This window comes from Ahaetulla prasina, chromosome 2, assembly GCF_028640845.1.
Source record: "Ahaetulla prasina isolate Xishuangbanna chromosome 2, ASM2864084v1, whole genome shotgun sequence".
NCBI lineage: Eukaryota > Metazoa > Chordata > Lepidosauria > Squamata > Colubridae > Ahaetulla > Ahaetulla prasina.
Genome location: NC_080540.1, coordinates 98,760,282 through 98,776,199, shown reverse-complemented (window position 1 = coordinate 98,776,199; position 15,918 = coordinate 98,760,282). Strand labels below are relative to the sequence as shown.

Here is a 15,918-nt window from a genome sequence, read left to right as displayed (position 1 = left end):
GTACGAGGCATACATGGGGAAAAAAAAAAGACTTGTGGTCACCAGCATGGTTCGTAGAGAATGCTAAATTGTACTGGGTAGGTTCACAACTCCATCAGGCCATTGCTCAAGCACGTAGTTTGAAACAAAAACCTGGCCTAGTCTTCTGCATGCACTCAATCATTATTGTAATGCTGACAATACATTCATAGCAACTTTTCTCCCCACTTCCTTCCTTAGAAATAGAGCAGAGTCTGAAATTAATGCAGAAGAATAAGAAGTTGATCCAGAAATCACAAATGCTTTATGACAGCAATCTGGCTTGAAGGCCAAAGTGGTAATTTTTTTACTCATTAGGTTAGTATTCCCTCTTTGGCAATTCCCAGGAGAAGCTGGATATAGTCTGACTTCCAACCACTCCTTTTTTGGCCTCCAGTCTTGGTTGGCCAAGGAAATGGTCCCACATTTCTCACAGTTGGAAACAATTTATCAGCAGAAGGAAACTGGCAAAGAGAGAGGCTGAAACCACATGGTATAGTCACAGATGAGGCTCTGGAAGGGCCTCTAAGAAATCCAGCCTGTCTTTCGGTGGAACATATCTAGTCACTGAAGAACTGCTGCAATCATTGGCCTAGTTTGTGAGGGCAGGGAAGCGATTCAGAAAAAGCAAAAAAAACAACAACAAAAACCAAAACCCCTCAGGGATGATGCAATTTATCTCAGGTCCCGGGTGGAAAGAGAGCATGCTGGAAGGCATCAGAGTGGAAACGCAACTGAAGTGTTTACCAAAGCTACCCTAGCAGTAGCAACGATGAGCCAAAATGCTGCTCATTGCTTCAGAAAGGGCTTCAACGAAAGCGAACTCACAACCCTGTTTTGATGTGGCACAGATCGTAAGCCTTTATTAGAGCTTTTAAGAAGTCCTGGGTAAACAGCCAACCCTGGATCTCTGCTCTCAGCTGCTAGTTACCATCTGAGCTTCTTGAATTTGTTCCACTCTCTTATTATGCAAGCAACACAAGCCTTTTTACAGCTGGTATATAAATTTTTAAAACTTACTGTTGACTAGGGTGCATGATCACATTATTCCTGATTGCCTCTGGAATATATAGCACACATGAAAAGTTCAAATAGATTTTTAGGTTCTTTGTGGTTTGAAGGCTAAATAAGCAAACTCCAAATTGCCAGATATCATACTTGTAGTTTACTACCACTTTTCAAGAGGGGTTTTAATCAAATAGTGCCTCTTAATAGAAACAGTCTACGTTTGCTTGAGTAGCAATAGCAATAACACTTAGACTTATATACCGCTTTACAGTGCTTTATAGCCCTCTCTAAGTGGTTTACAGAGTCAACATATAGCCCCCAACAGTCTGGGTCCTCATTTTACTGACCTCAGAAGGATGGAAGGCTGAGTCAACCTTGAGCCTGGTGAGATTTGAAGTGCCAAATTGCAGGCTGCTGGCAGTCAGCAGAAGTAGCCTAGAGTACTGCACTCTAACCACTGTGCCACTGTGGCTCGTAAAAAATAATAATAATCCTATTCCAGAAGGATTACACGAAACAGTATCTGCAGGCTCCATTGCTTTCATCAGAATGCCCTGAAAGAGCACCATGTTGCAAGTTCTGCCTCTTTTTGGTGTGCTTATAGAAAAAAGTCTTGCGTGCAAAGCCAATTTGTCATCCTCCCACTCCCGATTATAAATGCTACTGGGGTGGGTGTGGCCTGCACATGACACATGCGGGCCGCCAGTTTGATACCCCTGGAATAGGGTATCCCATAGGTAGCTAGGAGTGGTTATATGGGAGCTGCCACTCTTTGCTCAAAGCATTTATTACCTGAGGTTGATTCACTGCCTAATAGTGGTGCTGGGTATTAGGAAAAACTATAACTATCAAAAACTGTTTTTCAAAAGGGCACTTTTTAGCAGTTTGTAACTCAACAGGAATAGGGACTAGGAAATCCACATTAGCAAGCACTTTTCTTAGTATCAATGCTGACTTTGCATTTAGATTGGCTTTAGGGCATTACTTCTTTCTTTCTGGCTTTAGAACATCACATTCTTATGAAGAACTCTTATCCTTTAAGTTTCCTTGTCCCTGTACTGATGATGGTTGATTCCACTTATCTACTGATCAACCTTCACATCATCAAGCATTGTATGATCTGATTCCCCAAAGCTTAGATTGAAGGTAGTTGAATTAGTACCGGTAGTACATTCTTTGCCTAGAATGCCTTAAATCATTCTTTATGGATTAGAGGGTTAGGGGCTAGGACGTTGAGCTTGTCAATCGAAAGGTCGGCAGCTCAGCGGTTCGAATCCCTAGTGCTGCCGTGTAATGGGGTGAGCTCCCGCTACTTGTCCCAGTTTCTGCCAACCTAGTAGTTTCGAAAGCACGTAAAAATGCAAGTAGAAAAAATAGGGACCACCTATGGTGGGAAGGTAACAGCGTTCCGTGCACCTTTGGCATTGAGTCATGCCGGCCACATGACCATGGAGACGTCTTCGGACAGCTCTGGCTCTTCAGCTTTGAAAGGGAGATGAGCACCGCCCCCTAGAGTCAGGAACAACTAGGACCTATGTGCAAGGGGAACCTTTACCTTTACCTTTATGGATTGGTAGCGGGGAAACTACAAATTAAAATGCAGTCAAAATTATAGAAACAACTGGTAACCTCATTCACTACTTTCCCAACGTATCTGTATTTAAGGGCACAATTGCAGTAGGTTTCTACAATAGTTCAGCCTAGTGGAATTTGCTACTGCAGTGTGATGTATAAGGCTATCAATGGATATTGCTCATGACCACCAGAATGGCCTCTTACCAGCTGTGGGAAATATAGGAGTATCGCTATTCTATCGCTATTCTCTGCTTTCCAGAGGCATCTCCTTATGGGCCACCATGGGAATGGAATGTTGGACCAAAGAGGTTTTTAGATGTCCCTTTCATGTCTTCACATTTTCAATGTGTAATTCATTCTGTCAGTTGCACATATTTTATGTAATGGTATCCTGTTTTACAATTTTTTTGTGGAAAAGAATAAGGGGGGGGAGGTGTAGAAGCAGTTTCAGAACAGGCAATTTACTGCTCTCACGTGGAAAACTTGTTCTGCTGTGATAGATGTATGCGTTATTATTTTTACATCTTCTTGGAACTGTAGTAATAGTGGAAATAAAAAAAAAATGCACTTGTGTGATGATTTACCTGATTTATTTAACAGGCTGATTGCCCTGATCCATCAACGTTGCAATTTTCCTAATAATAACATACAATACAAGACTGTAAGGGTTTTCTTCATCAGTGTGGTCTAAGGATTAGGGTGTTTGTTGGGTTGAGGCCAGGCTTGTGTCTACTCCCAGCCACAGAAGGTCAATAGGTGACCTTGGCACTCACTCCTTCAACATAACCTGCTCCAGACAATCACAGCGACCAAAGGAAAAGATGGATATAGATATGGGTGTCGTGTCCCACTCCTCCGCTGACGGCCGGGTCAGGGAAATCCGAATCAGGCTTGCCTCTGCAGCTCTGCCCAAAGTCCTAGCAAAGTCCTCAGAGCAGGCAGGAGACCAGTAAGTGACTTCAGCAAGATAAGTTCGACTTTTTCCTGACTCAGAGACTGCCAGAAAGCAGATCCTTTATATAGGCCATGGGGTGTGGCTCCATGACTCAGCACTCATTAAGGCCTGCCCCTCCCTTCCTTCTGTTGCCTCCGCCTATCCAATCTTCTGATGCGAGGGTCACTCCAATCAGCTGTTGGTAATAAACCCTCCTCAGGCTCACATGCTGTGGAGGAGGGGGAGGGGTCTAGCTGCTCCGTTTGCCTGGGCATGGAGTCAGGGCTGGGGCCGGGAGGTGCTCCTTCTTCTGCAGTTTGTCTGGGCATGGAGCCAGGACTGGGGCCGGGAGGCATACATTCCTCCGTGTTTGGGAGCAGATAAGAAGGCCCCGGCTGCTCTGAGGGCGGGCAAGACACAACAATGGGCCTGCATGCCTACAAGCCTCCTGAAGCTCCTGGAAGAATGGTGGGAGATGCCAACTTAACAAGTAAATTAATAAAATTAAGTAAAAATAAATCAGCATTCCGTGTTAAGCAGCAGCCAACCTGATGTATCCAGTCTAGATCAAACATAATGTGCTAGCTATAACACCCAAAGAACATTATTTTATTTTTCAGAAGCACAGAAACATTACACAGGAACAATTTACAGGTGGCAGCAAAAGGAGGCATACTCAGACTAGGCATTGATAAGTAAGATTACACAACAGTGGAATGAAATGATGATTTAAAACTAATTGTCCTGATTTACTGGGAGAAAGGAACACTTTTTACACCTTGTTTCTTGGAATAGGAATTTCCACTTTGTAGATGTGGCCATGGCTAACTCTGTCTCTGAAGGTAAAGGCATATACAACTTAAGTACATTGAGCAATTGTCACAGAGAGGCAAGATCAAAGGGGGATGGGAAGTAGGCTTCCAGGAATCAAGTCACAAGCCACTTAGCTCTTACAAGCACCTTGAACTGTATATGGAAATCTGCTGCTAGACAATGTACTCTAGCTAATGAAATAAAACTTTTGCACAATCCCAGTATTTTTTTTCCAGTCAAAAGTCTAGCAGCTTCATTGTGTGGTACAGTAATCACATCAGCAAGTGGTTTTCTGTAATTCAGTTGATGAGCAATGAACATATGTGGAACCATGGCCAAGGCTGATCTAATCGGCATCAGATTCATTCAGCGTACCAACTGAAGCAGTGCAAAATAACTCCTGTACGTTTCCGTCTTCATTACATCCAGTCTCCATAGGTTTTGACTTAAATGATCTGTAGTTCTAAACATAGGATTCTATAAGGTTCAGGCACTATGCATGGCATGCCATGATTGGCATCTGCAATATTGACAACCACAATGAATTTGACTGCAGGGCTGTGTGAACCCTGCGATTCTTTTGGTGATTGAAGTATTGTTTGAATTTAAAACATTCAGATTTTGTCTAAGATCAAGATTTGTAGTGCGAATATTTCTGCAAAAATAACCCAAAGCAGGCCAGATTTAATTAGCCCTGCCTACTTTATGTTTGAACATGCCCTTTCATATCCAAGGAAAAGATGCTTTAGATAAGGAGAAACTATCTATTTGGAAGGGTATATTACTTTGCAATCACTTATACTGGGCTATTGCTGTTCATGTCTACCGTGAATACACTCTTACACAAGCGAATATATTTGTGAGCAGTGCATACATAGTGAACAACGCACAGCCTGAAAATAAATACATGAAAGAGTCTATCCTATCAATCTTTCTAACTGTATACCCAGAAGCCTAAAGTTGTGAACTCTTGCCATAAATAGCAGAACATCCTCCTGGAGTCGTTTCTGAAAGACCACAACCCGTCTAAGAAATTTTCCAGACCACATGTTAATGTAAATAAATCAACATGAACTATTCACGTATTTCATAATATTCAAAATTTTCCCAGCTGTCATTTTTAACAGCATTGGTTTGATGTTAGGAAAGTATTACTGTTTCCTTATATCTGTGCGTCTGTGGTTATTACAAACTGTGTGAATCATGATTAGGTGAATGTCATGGCCTCCTACTGAACGGTACACAAAAAGAACAATGCGAACAATAAGCCTAAGCACCAAAGGTCATTTTTTTTTCCTGCACTGGACTTATGAGTTTTCTCTTCTGGTGTTCCACAGGGCTCAATCCCAGAAAAGTGTGCAAGGTGGTGACCTTCAAGATATAAAAAGCTAAATTCGAGATGCCTCGACATCTTTTCTAAAAATAGAGTTTAGGACCAAACAAAGTTCCAGGGAGAATTTGTTTTGTAGCCTAGTAACCACCTCCTAATTTAGTAGGTTATGACTGAGTTCCTTGAATAGATGGTGAACATACCTTTTAATTCATTTAAAATGATTTTATTTTCCTCACTCTTCTGTTTTCAGCTTTGCCTCCAAAGAATATAGGATTTTTGGACCTCCAGATAGTTTGGACGTAAACTTTTCCTAATCAGTGGGGCCAGTGTAGAAGCACTGTGCACTGCAGAAACACAGTGCACTGTGCTTATGTCACAGCACAATGTTGTGTCTATTCAAAGGTATCTTCTCATGGGCGTCAGTTCTACTTCTGAGAAAGTCTGTTCTGTACTAAAATAAAATACTATGTCCTTATGGCTGTTTGCTTCTATGTCTTTTTATACTTGTGGCAGAATTACCACTAATAGAAGAAAATATTTGTAGTTCAGGGTTGATCTGTGGGGTCCTTGGTGCTCTGTAAGCTTGGTTGTTTTCTTGCAGATATTTCATTATCAAACATCCTCAGTGCCAGAGTTTGCAAGAAAACAACCAAGCTCATAGATAAGAACCCCACAGAGTTGCTACTGTTTGTGTAACATAAGGCATTGGAACTGTAACTAAATTCATTCAGAGACATCTCTGCAGAGAACCTCTGATTATGTTCCAGTCCAGTATTATTAAAGAAAACTTCCCACCTTATTTATTGTTAGGAGTGGTATTTCATTTTAAGAGTGAAGTTCAAAGTCATCCAAGATTTGGAAGATTCCCCCAGAGGAGAAATCGATGAGAATGGAAAGATTGAAAACAAAGGAATTTACCATCCATGCTCTCAATCAAACTGATCAAAATACCTCAATAGATTTCCCCTTTGGTCCTATAAGGACATTGTGACAAAATCTTGATGAGTTTCCATTTTTTTTAGCTGAAGTATACCAGTGCTGAAATGAATGTGTGATTAGGAGTACAAAAATCTTTCAGTTGTCACAAGATCCTGATGGCTGGCAGTGTAAGAGAAACATTACCAATCACATTGTTTCTGAGTGTGATGGACTATGAAATAATAAAAAATTCTTAAGGCTAGAATAGCGGTGATAAAACAGTTAAACCATCATTCATTTGATAATGAGGTGGACTCATAATATATTTAAACACGTTTTCGTAAAATGCTTTTCTGTATTATTGAACAGTTAATCCACACAAATAAAAAATATCTTATCCCTTGACTGAATTGGCAACAAATCACATTCCAATTTTAATAATATGCTACAAACTTTTTCTGTAGGATAAGGGGCATAGCTAGAAGGAAATGAATTTGTAACAAGATGGCTCCAATCTGAAAACCGCATGAATTATCAATTTAGAAAAAAAACTAGCAAGAGACAAATTTGTAGGAATTTTGAGTGTTAATAATTTCCATGCAGATAAAAAGATAAGAAAAGTTTCATTCCTTGGCTAGTAAAGTTATTTGCATAAAATAAAGCCTGAAATAGATCATTGAATTAAGTAATTATGCACAATTCGTTTTATGCAATTTATAATGCTCACAGTTTAAGACTAATATATTTCCAACATGGGCCACGTGTTTTAATATCATTATAACAGATCTGAAGTAGACATCAGACTCCTGCAGGGTGAAAAACAGCCTTTGAAATGAAGTTGAAGGGAGAACAAAGAGCAATGCAAATTGATCTATAGCCTAACATATTCAGAAACCTGTGTTTCATTGCATAAGAGAAAAAGTTGATTATATCAGGTTTGTGATGTACTTCTTAATCTAGAAATATCTGGGCTCATTTATTTGCAAATTAGTTTCTTTCCTATGAGGTGTTCTCATTATTGTCAAGCAACCATATGATTATTATAGCATGTGTGTATATATAGAGATATCCATCTTTTAGATTTCAGCTTTATTGCAGCATCAATTAGCAAAATGAAAAAAATAAGCATAAAAAAATGATAGGTATGATTTAGCAGTTTTTAAACTGATAAATGTTTTAAGAAAACTAGAATCAAGGTCTGAATATTCTAAGCTATTACAATGAAACACATACAGTATTTGTACCCCAAATTGTATTAAAGAATTCATAATGTGAATTCTTGAAGTAATTTTTCCAAGTAGAAAGTTTTAATGAAAAACAAACTTACATTTAATCAAATCTTGTATCTGATTAAAAATAATGGCTGAATTTAATTTCAAGAAACAGTTGCAAGGCATTAAGGTAAATTGTTCACCCAAAAGCGCTTGTCAAAAAACTTTTATTTCTAGTCAGGAAATCCTGGGGGCTTTTTCAAGGCACTTGTACAAAGGACCATGGACAGGCAGTCTGCGGTTTCGTTAGAATGTACCCTACAGGAAAAATCCTAATTACAAGTCAAGAAAGATTGCTTGTTTATCAAACTCACTTGATAATGAAAGGACAAAAGAGATGTGAGATAAACTGGGGAGACCCTTCAATAAAACCAGATGGATTTCAAGGACCAGAAATTAGGTACCAATTTTGAATTTAAAGGCACCCAGCAATTTGTAAATTGTAGTCTCACAGTATATGTGTTCCACAGAGCATTTTAAACCCATGAAACAGTATAATTATACCTCCACCAAGCACTTATAATCCACGAAACAATATAATCATACGTAGGGGCCCTAAGGATCAACACAAATAAGCCAAATTGGAGCAAATGTACACAACTGTTGCAAAAGAAATAGTTATCTCTTGGCAACCAAGAAATGAAACAATGGTATTGCTTGATTAATGATAACTATAATAATACATAAGTGTCTCCTGATTTACTGAAATGATTCCATGAAGAGAAAAACACAAATATTAGGTCAAAAAACCATGAAAACTAGTGATAAGTGGTAATAAAATTACAACCCTTCACTTACGAGTTGGAAGCTACTGAAGAGTTCAAATAGGGCTGTTTTCCCACCTGACAGGAAACTTTGGATAATAGAGCTAATGTGAAAATAAAAGTGTTGCAATGCACTGCAGTGAAAGTAGTTTCGTATTTATACACCAAAAAAAGGATTCCTGTTTAATTGGTCAGCAAAAACTCACAAACACAAACAAAAATCAAAAGAGCAATGCAATGCTGAGATACCTTCCCTATTACTGATGGCTAAAAATAGGATGTAGCAGACGTGGTCCTTCTGAAAGGACATCATCAGTATTTTCCTTGCAAGCAGTGGCAGGCAGAAAGCTACCAGATGGAATTTTGTAGGCACTTCAAGGGAAGAGGATCACCAGTTTTCCATGCAGGAGAATTTCACTAGTCTTTCACTAGTCTTTCACAACAAAAGTATGCAGGTGGAGGCTGTGGTGGGATTCAAATAATTTAACAACCGGTTCTCTGCCCTAATGATTTCTTCCAACAAGCCGTTCACCAAACTGCTCAGAAAGTTAACAACTGGTTCTCCCGAAGTGGTGCAAACTGGCTGAGGGCCTTCCATTGGGTGGAGGGCGAAGACAAAAAAAGATGGAGGAAAAGCTTTTGTGTCTTCTATTAAAGCTTATATGGCTGACAGGGTCAGACTCCCTCTCGATTGCTGGCTAAATGATTATTAATATATACATTTATAACAACTGCAGATGGCAAAAAAAAAAATATTCAGTCAATCAAGCTTCTTTAAACGAGAACCCTAATGATGCAGACAATATGTTAATGGCATAGAGAACTATGTTATAACTAAAAGTACATACTTTTCTTCATCCTTGTTGCTACATTTTACTTGTTAAAACATAAAGTGGTTTTCACACTGGGCAAGTTTCATCCTACGTTATCAAGAAATAAATGTCAATCTATCTGTCTATCTTCTATGTCTGTTTGTCTGAAATGAGGTTTAATTTTCTTATAACTATATGGACTTTTCTGCAGTTCATTCAGTTCATTCAAACACGAAGAGACTTTAGTATGTCCAGGGATATTCAGTTCTGAAAACTCAAGGTCAAAATAACTTTGTGATCTTTCAGGATTTCTTTTATATTGACTGAACTGATGTTTGCCCCAGAGATGAATACTAAAATTCAAATTAATTGAACCTGAGAACAGTTCTATATTTCAGGCTTGAATATAAAATCTTATCGTTTAAACACAAAGGAGGAAGTAGAGAAATAGTTGTCCATGTCATTCGATACAAAGGAATAACAGCAAGAGCAATTATGGTATCTCACAGAAAAGAAAGAACATTGGTATCATATGTAAAGATTCTGTTATATCTGGTTCTTTGCTTTACATGTATTCCATACATTTTTGTTTACAGAGAATTTTACATTTGACAGTTCTTGATCTTTCCAACTGACAGCATCAGATGATCTAGAAGGTCTGAGAACACACATATCATCTTTAACCTGCTCAATGCTCTTAACCAACAGAGTATCAATTATAGGTTTCCAATAATGTTTTCTTTAGGAGAATTAAAAGGGCAGGATTAGGCAAGCAGAAAGTTCCAGCTGTTAATGCTGCCATCTGTCACAAGGATGACAAAAAGGGGCTCTTCATTACTTTGATTGTTCCAGGAAAAGTGTGAAATGACTTTTGCATTATTACGAAGAAAATAAGGTATCCATGTCCGTGAATAAGGCTACCACATCTGGGCTGCAAAACACTCAACCATAGAGGGCACAAAACATACGGAATCCTCTAGCTTGCTTTCTAATGGATGTCCAAATTTTTGCAGCTTAGATATGGTAGCCCAAGTAAGCAGTCACTAGGAGTAAAGCTCAACTCAAAAAAGATTTTGCTCCTTTTGCAAATAAAAAGGCAGTTGTTTCCTAGATACTGAACATAACTAAAATAACAAATAGGCAGCAACTATATCAACATCACTTAAAAAAGGATTTATAAGAGAATTTCTCTAACTATATTATTAATAACAATAATAATTAAACATGGTCTCAGTGTTCTATACCCTGAAAGCCACAAAGCTGTATTTATCGTACATCTATATTACTGACAAAAAGTAAAATTTAATGCAATGCTTTAAACTGTCAGTTCTTAAAGTGCCTTATTTTTAAATGGGACAAAAAAAAATGCTGATTGTATGTGGAAAAGTTCTTTTTAAAAAGCATCTATTTTTACATAGATTTTGGATGGTCTACAGCAAATATTATTTGCAGGTTTTTTATAAAAACTCCAGCACAGCAACCGAAAAGCGGTTTTATAAGAAATGGGGGAAAGCGATTTTTTTCTGCAACCAATACTATCCCACCTAAGGTCCCAAGGGTAATTCATTTGATCTCTGAAAAATATTTTACTGAGAATAAACCCTTTTGACGCTCTTCTAGCCCTTTCAACCTGGCTGGGAAATAGGCTTATCTAATTAGACAAGTTCAACTTTGGCATTGGGATAAACAGCTACCACGTCGTATCCTTCTGGTGGTTTAACCCTTTCTTTGGCATGCGTCTCACAGTATAGTTGTTCCTCAATGAAGAAATAGCCCCTTTGCTTCAGGTTGAGGCCACAGTCGTCACACATGAAACATTCTGGATGGTAGAGCTTGTCACGGGCTTTCACTATTGTGCCACTGTTAGAGTGAAGGAGATAAGAGAAGATAAGAAAGTTAAATACTTAAAACCATTACTATTTCTTGCAGGTCAATGAGTTATTACATAAACCTAAACATCTGTAGTAATTCTACATCATCCGGGCCATGGTTTTCTCAAAGGTGCTTTTTCAGGGGGCAATTGGACTTTTTTGTTTTTTCTTTTGAAGACATTTTGCTTCTCCTCTTCAAAAGATAACGTCTTCAAAAGGAAAAACAAGAAAGTCCAGATGCCTCCTGAAAAAGCACCCTTGGGACATTCATGACCTGAATGACTGAGAATCTCTACAGATTTTTAGCTTTACAATTTGGGGTGAACATCCTTTGAATGACATGGGAATAGGAATGGATTTCCAGAGGGGAAAAAAAATTGCAGACTACAGGAACCATTTGCACTACTCAGGTGACCCTGAAGACATAGATAAACCTCCAAGGGCTTCAACGACCCTCTAAAATAGGGCTGTTAAACTTATGGCCAGTGGGCCGGATACGTCACCACTGGCTATGCCCACACCCAGTTTAGCAAAGGAGGAAAAATGTCCCGATACAACGTCACATGACACCACTGTGATGATGTTAGTTTGACATTCCTGCTCTAAAAGAATGCAAATTACCAGCTGTCTGCAAGGAATATAAATCCTTCCATTCCCCACTATCCTATTCAAGAAGTTGAAGAAGCTTCTTGGATGAGAAGTGAAACGTCTTCAAAAGAAAAAAACAAGAAACTCCAGTTGCCTTCTGAAAAAGCCCCTTTGAGACAAGCCGAAACAGTTCTATTTTACCTAGGCATATCTCTGGCCTCCAAGACAAAGACTAACAGTTAATAAGACGTAATAGCCAGCTATCAACACCCCAGTCTACATCTAAAAAACTACACACAACAGGCACCTTATAAATATCGCACACAGAACAGCCCAAAGCACACAGAGAAGTTCCCCGAGGATGGGCTTCGAAGACAAAACTTCTGGTCCTAGTGACCAGTCAAGACAGATCCTGCAAAGACTAAGAGCTCTGCTTTCACAGAGCTGCTAAAGCCAAGGATGTGCAGCTGCTCCTTAATTCTATATTTCTGAGCCGACCAGATTCCAATGAAATCAGGGAATCCTCTTTTGCATGGAGTTCCATACAAATTTTGGAACAACACAGGTACTTTGGATCAAAAGACTAACGTTCGTCAATGTTAAAGCTGCAATACATATTTAATAAACCTTCCTGTGAAAGAAGAAGTCCAGATGCCATCCTGCTCTTATAATTCCACCCAGCACATAAGGTGGTTTTATGGCCCATACATTACAACGAGAGTTTAAAATGAAACAGATGGCACTTTTATTCACTAGCTTTCCCAAACAGGATATAAACTATTAAGGCTCCTGGGGAGATTCATGTACTTACACAATGCCATTACCACATCTGGTGCACTCAGGGAGCATCTGCAAGCCAGACATGGCTCCACCCAGTTTAGGGACTGGAGATTTAATGTGTCTCGGACTGGTCACTTTGTCGTACTTTTCACCTGTCAACAAGGTAAGATAAAATTTCAGTATTATTGATTTAAGGCATGTGGAATGTCCCAGATATGCAAACTTCTTTGTTTAAATACAGGTAGTCCTCGACTTACAGCAGTTCATTTAGTGACCATTCAAAATTACAACAGCACTGAAAAAAGTGACTTATGTCCATTTTTCACTTGACTGTTGCAGCAGCCCCATGGTCACATGATCAAAATTCAGAAGCTTAGCATCTGGTTCATATTTATGATGGTCACAGTGTCTTGGGGTCATATGATCATCTTTTCCGACCTTCTGACAAGCAAAGTCAATGGAGAATACACATTCACTTAACAACCATTGCTAACTTAACAAATGCAATGATTCATTTAACAGCTGTGGCAAGAAAAGTCATAAAATGGGGCAAACCCACTTCAAAAATGTTTTTGTTAAATTTTGGGTTCAGTTGAGGTCGTAACTCAAGGACTACCTGTAATTTCTTCTTGAATTCAAAAATAAGGGGGTAGTTTTCACACATTCCTTTCTTTATCACCAGAATAATAGGAACATCCTAAGGTTGCCTTCACAGAAAGCAGAAAATCCTATAGAAATCAATGGGATTTTTTCCCCTGACCTAATATGGGGCTATATGTCAGATGATGTAAAGGTTATGGAACAGGTGACCAGCATTAAGGTATTTATTTTAAAATGGTAGCATGACTATAAGAATAAAAAAAAAAAGATAACATGGGAATCTCATATGAAGTTCTGTTTTGCTAGATAAAAACCAAATATTTTTTTAAAAACGGGGAAAATGGTATGAGAGATATTTAAAAAGTAACAAAGGAAAGCTGGTACAAAAAAAGCCCTATAGAGAAAACACGGAAGACAGATGATGTTGCCTAATTTAGAAAATATTTTGACTTTATGGACTGGGGGTGGGTGGGATATGATCTCTTGCTATGTAAAGGAAATCAAGCAAGGCAATAACACTGCTAAAGTGCACTTTTATAGCATGCCAGATTTATTTATTTTACTGTATGTCAGGATTCAGGGAGACCTTTAAAGGCCTATAATAAAAGCAAGATAGTATGTTAGAAACTGGCTCTTTTTAAGGATTATATTATGAAAAAAAAAACCTATGTAGTTTGAACTAACCAGAAAAAGAGTTAGCTCAAGAAATCTTTATATACAAGATTATATACATGTAATGCTTTTGAATATACAGATATGCAGATACCAATTTCCACATTCTGACTGCTCTGCTTTTTAAACAGCCTATGCATGCTTCGAGACTTTGCTAACACTTATGTCAGTGTCCCCTTTCCCTGTTCTTTTTAATGGGGGGGGGTTTCCTGATTTTTTTCCTTTTTTCTTCTCCACTCATGTCAATACTAAAATACAGAGACCTGCAATTAGAAGATTGTGCCTTAGGGCACAGTCCCCAAACCACTGGAGCATCAGGAGAACACTGTTGGCATTGATAAAATTACAGTCAGTCAATTGCGAAAGGCAACTTTACTTGGAACAGCTTATGTTAATAAACTTGGATTCATTGTATTAAAGAGAGGAGGAAGGTATATTGGATATATTTGCCATCTGGAGTTATTTGTAAAAATAATAAAGACAGGATACAAATAAATAGATAAAATATCCTGTGATGATACCTTTAGCACCATCAAACAGCATCTGCCTATTCCAAGTCTTTGGGAAGGACTCAGTAGGTGTATCAGGCCTGGAAGCCATCTTTTACATTGGCCCTTCAGGCCCGCCACATTTTCTACTGTGGGAAAATGGGAGGGGGGATTGTATGGAGTATGGGAGATATATAGTCAAAATAACATTCTGTTCTCAGAGAGTCAAGGACGCCTTGCCCTGGCACCTGGAGTCGGATGACTGGGAGGCATCTCCAGTTGGGATGTGCTTTGATTGGACCATGTGATGGACATATGGGTGTTGGGCAGGGGCTTGAACTTTCCTTTGGGTGGGAAAAGCCTGGAAACTTTTAGATTTGGGTTTTCCCAGATGTGCCAATATGACATCTAATAAAATGGAACTTTGAGGAATCTTGAGCCTCGGAGTCTTCTTTCGTTGGGGGTGTTATTTAGAACCCTGACACTGTGGATTAAAATGCCAAATCCAGCCCAAACATCTGCCTGACTGTGACCAACCATCATGATCAAGAATTATTGCACATATGGTTTCTAAGACTGCCATGTACCTTAAGTTATGCATAAGAGAGGAACATTTGTGCTCCTTACCATTCTGTCCAGCTTCCAACATGCCTTGCAGATACCGGAAAGATCCTGACTGCTTAGGTTCTGAAATGGGCCTTTCATGATCTTGTAGCATTTTGTACACATCCGAGTCTGTGTCGATTCCGTTTTTGTTCCTTGGTAGAGACCTTAGAGGATCAGCACTATTTGAATAGAAAATGAAGGTCAACCAATTGATGCCAACTAAAGAGGTACCAACCTAAATCCCTTAAAGAAAAAGAGTCTTTCATGAGGAGTTTCTTTCACAAAGTTTCTTTCAGACTGTTTCATCAACTCATGAGCTTGATAACTGCAACTTTTGGCAAACAAATCCCATGTTTACCAATGAGGATTCAACCATTTGTTTCTGCTTTCTTGTTTCTGGAATGATGGTTGGTCATGTACATGTGCAATCTATTATATGCAAAGAATTGCCAATGAAAGAGCCCTTGAGTTCATTCTACTGGCTACTGAACCATATATTTAAGAGTAACCAGTAAGTGCAAGACAGCTGCTGCAATTCATTGGATTACTGTGTTACACATAGATCATATTTTTTTTTAAAAAAAATGCATTAAATTAAATTACTGAAGGAATTACTGAATAATATTTGGCACTGGAGGGTTTTTTTGTTTGTTGTTTGTTATTGCCAAACATTGCTCCAGGGATACTACTTAAAGAAAAGAAACTTCACTCCTTATAAATTTTATTCCTTGTGAATTGGGCTGCATTTCATCTATAATACATTTGAAAAAAATGTTTGATGTCATGTTTGATATAAATGGCAAACATATATGGCTAAGAAGTCAAAATTAATGGTCACTCATACCATCACACTGGGTCCTTTGGGGA

General features: G+C 38.7%; 1 protein-coding gene across 1 annotated transcript in view; it reads right to left on the bottom strand.

Annotated features, from left to right (window-relative positions):
• Window positions 1-6,934: 6,934 nt before the first annotated feature.
• Window positions 6,935-15,918, bottom strand: part of PDLIM4 (PDZ and LIM domain 4) — a 95,580-nt gene continuing 86,596 nt past the window's right edge. The window contains exons 5-7 of the mRNA XM_058166062.1: window positions 15,073-15,230; window positions 12,717-12,837; window positions 6,935-11,306 (exon numbers count right to left, since the gene is read on the bottom strand). Coding sequence (XP_058022045.1) covers window positions 11,102-11,306; window positions 12,717-12,837; window positions 15,073-15,230 — 484 coding nt within the window. The 3' untranslated portion in view covers window positions 6,935-11,101. The remainder of the gene's footprint in view (window positions 11,307-12,716; window positions 12,838-15,072; window positions 15,231-15,918) is intronic.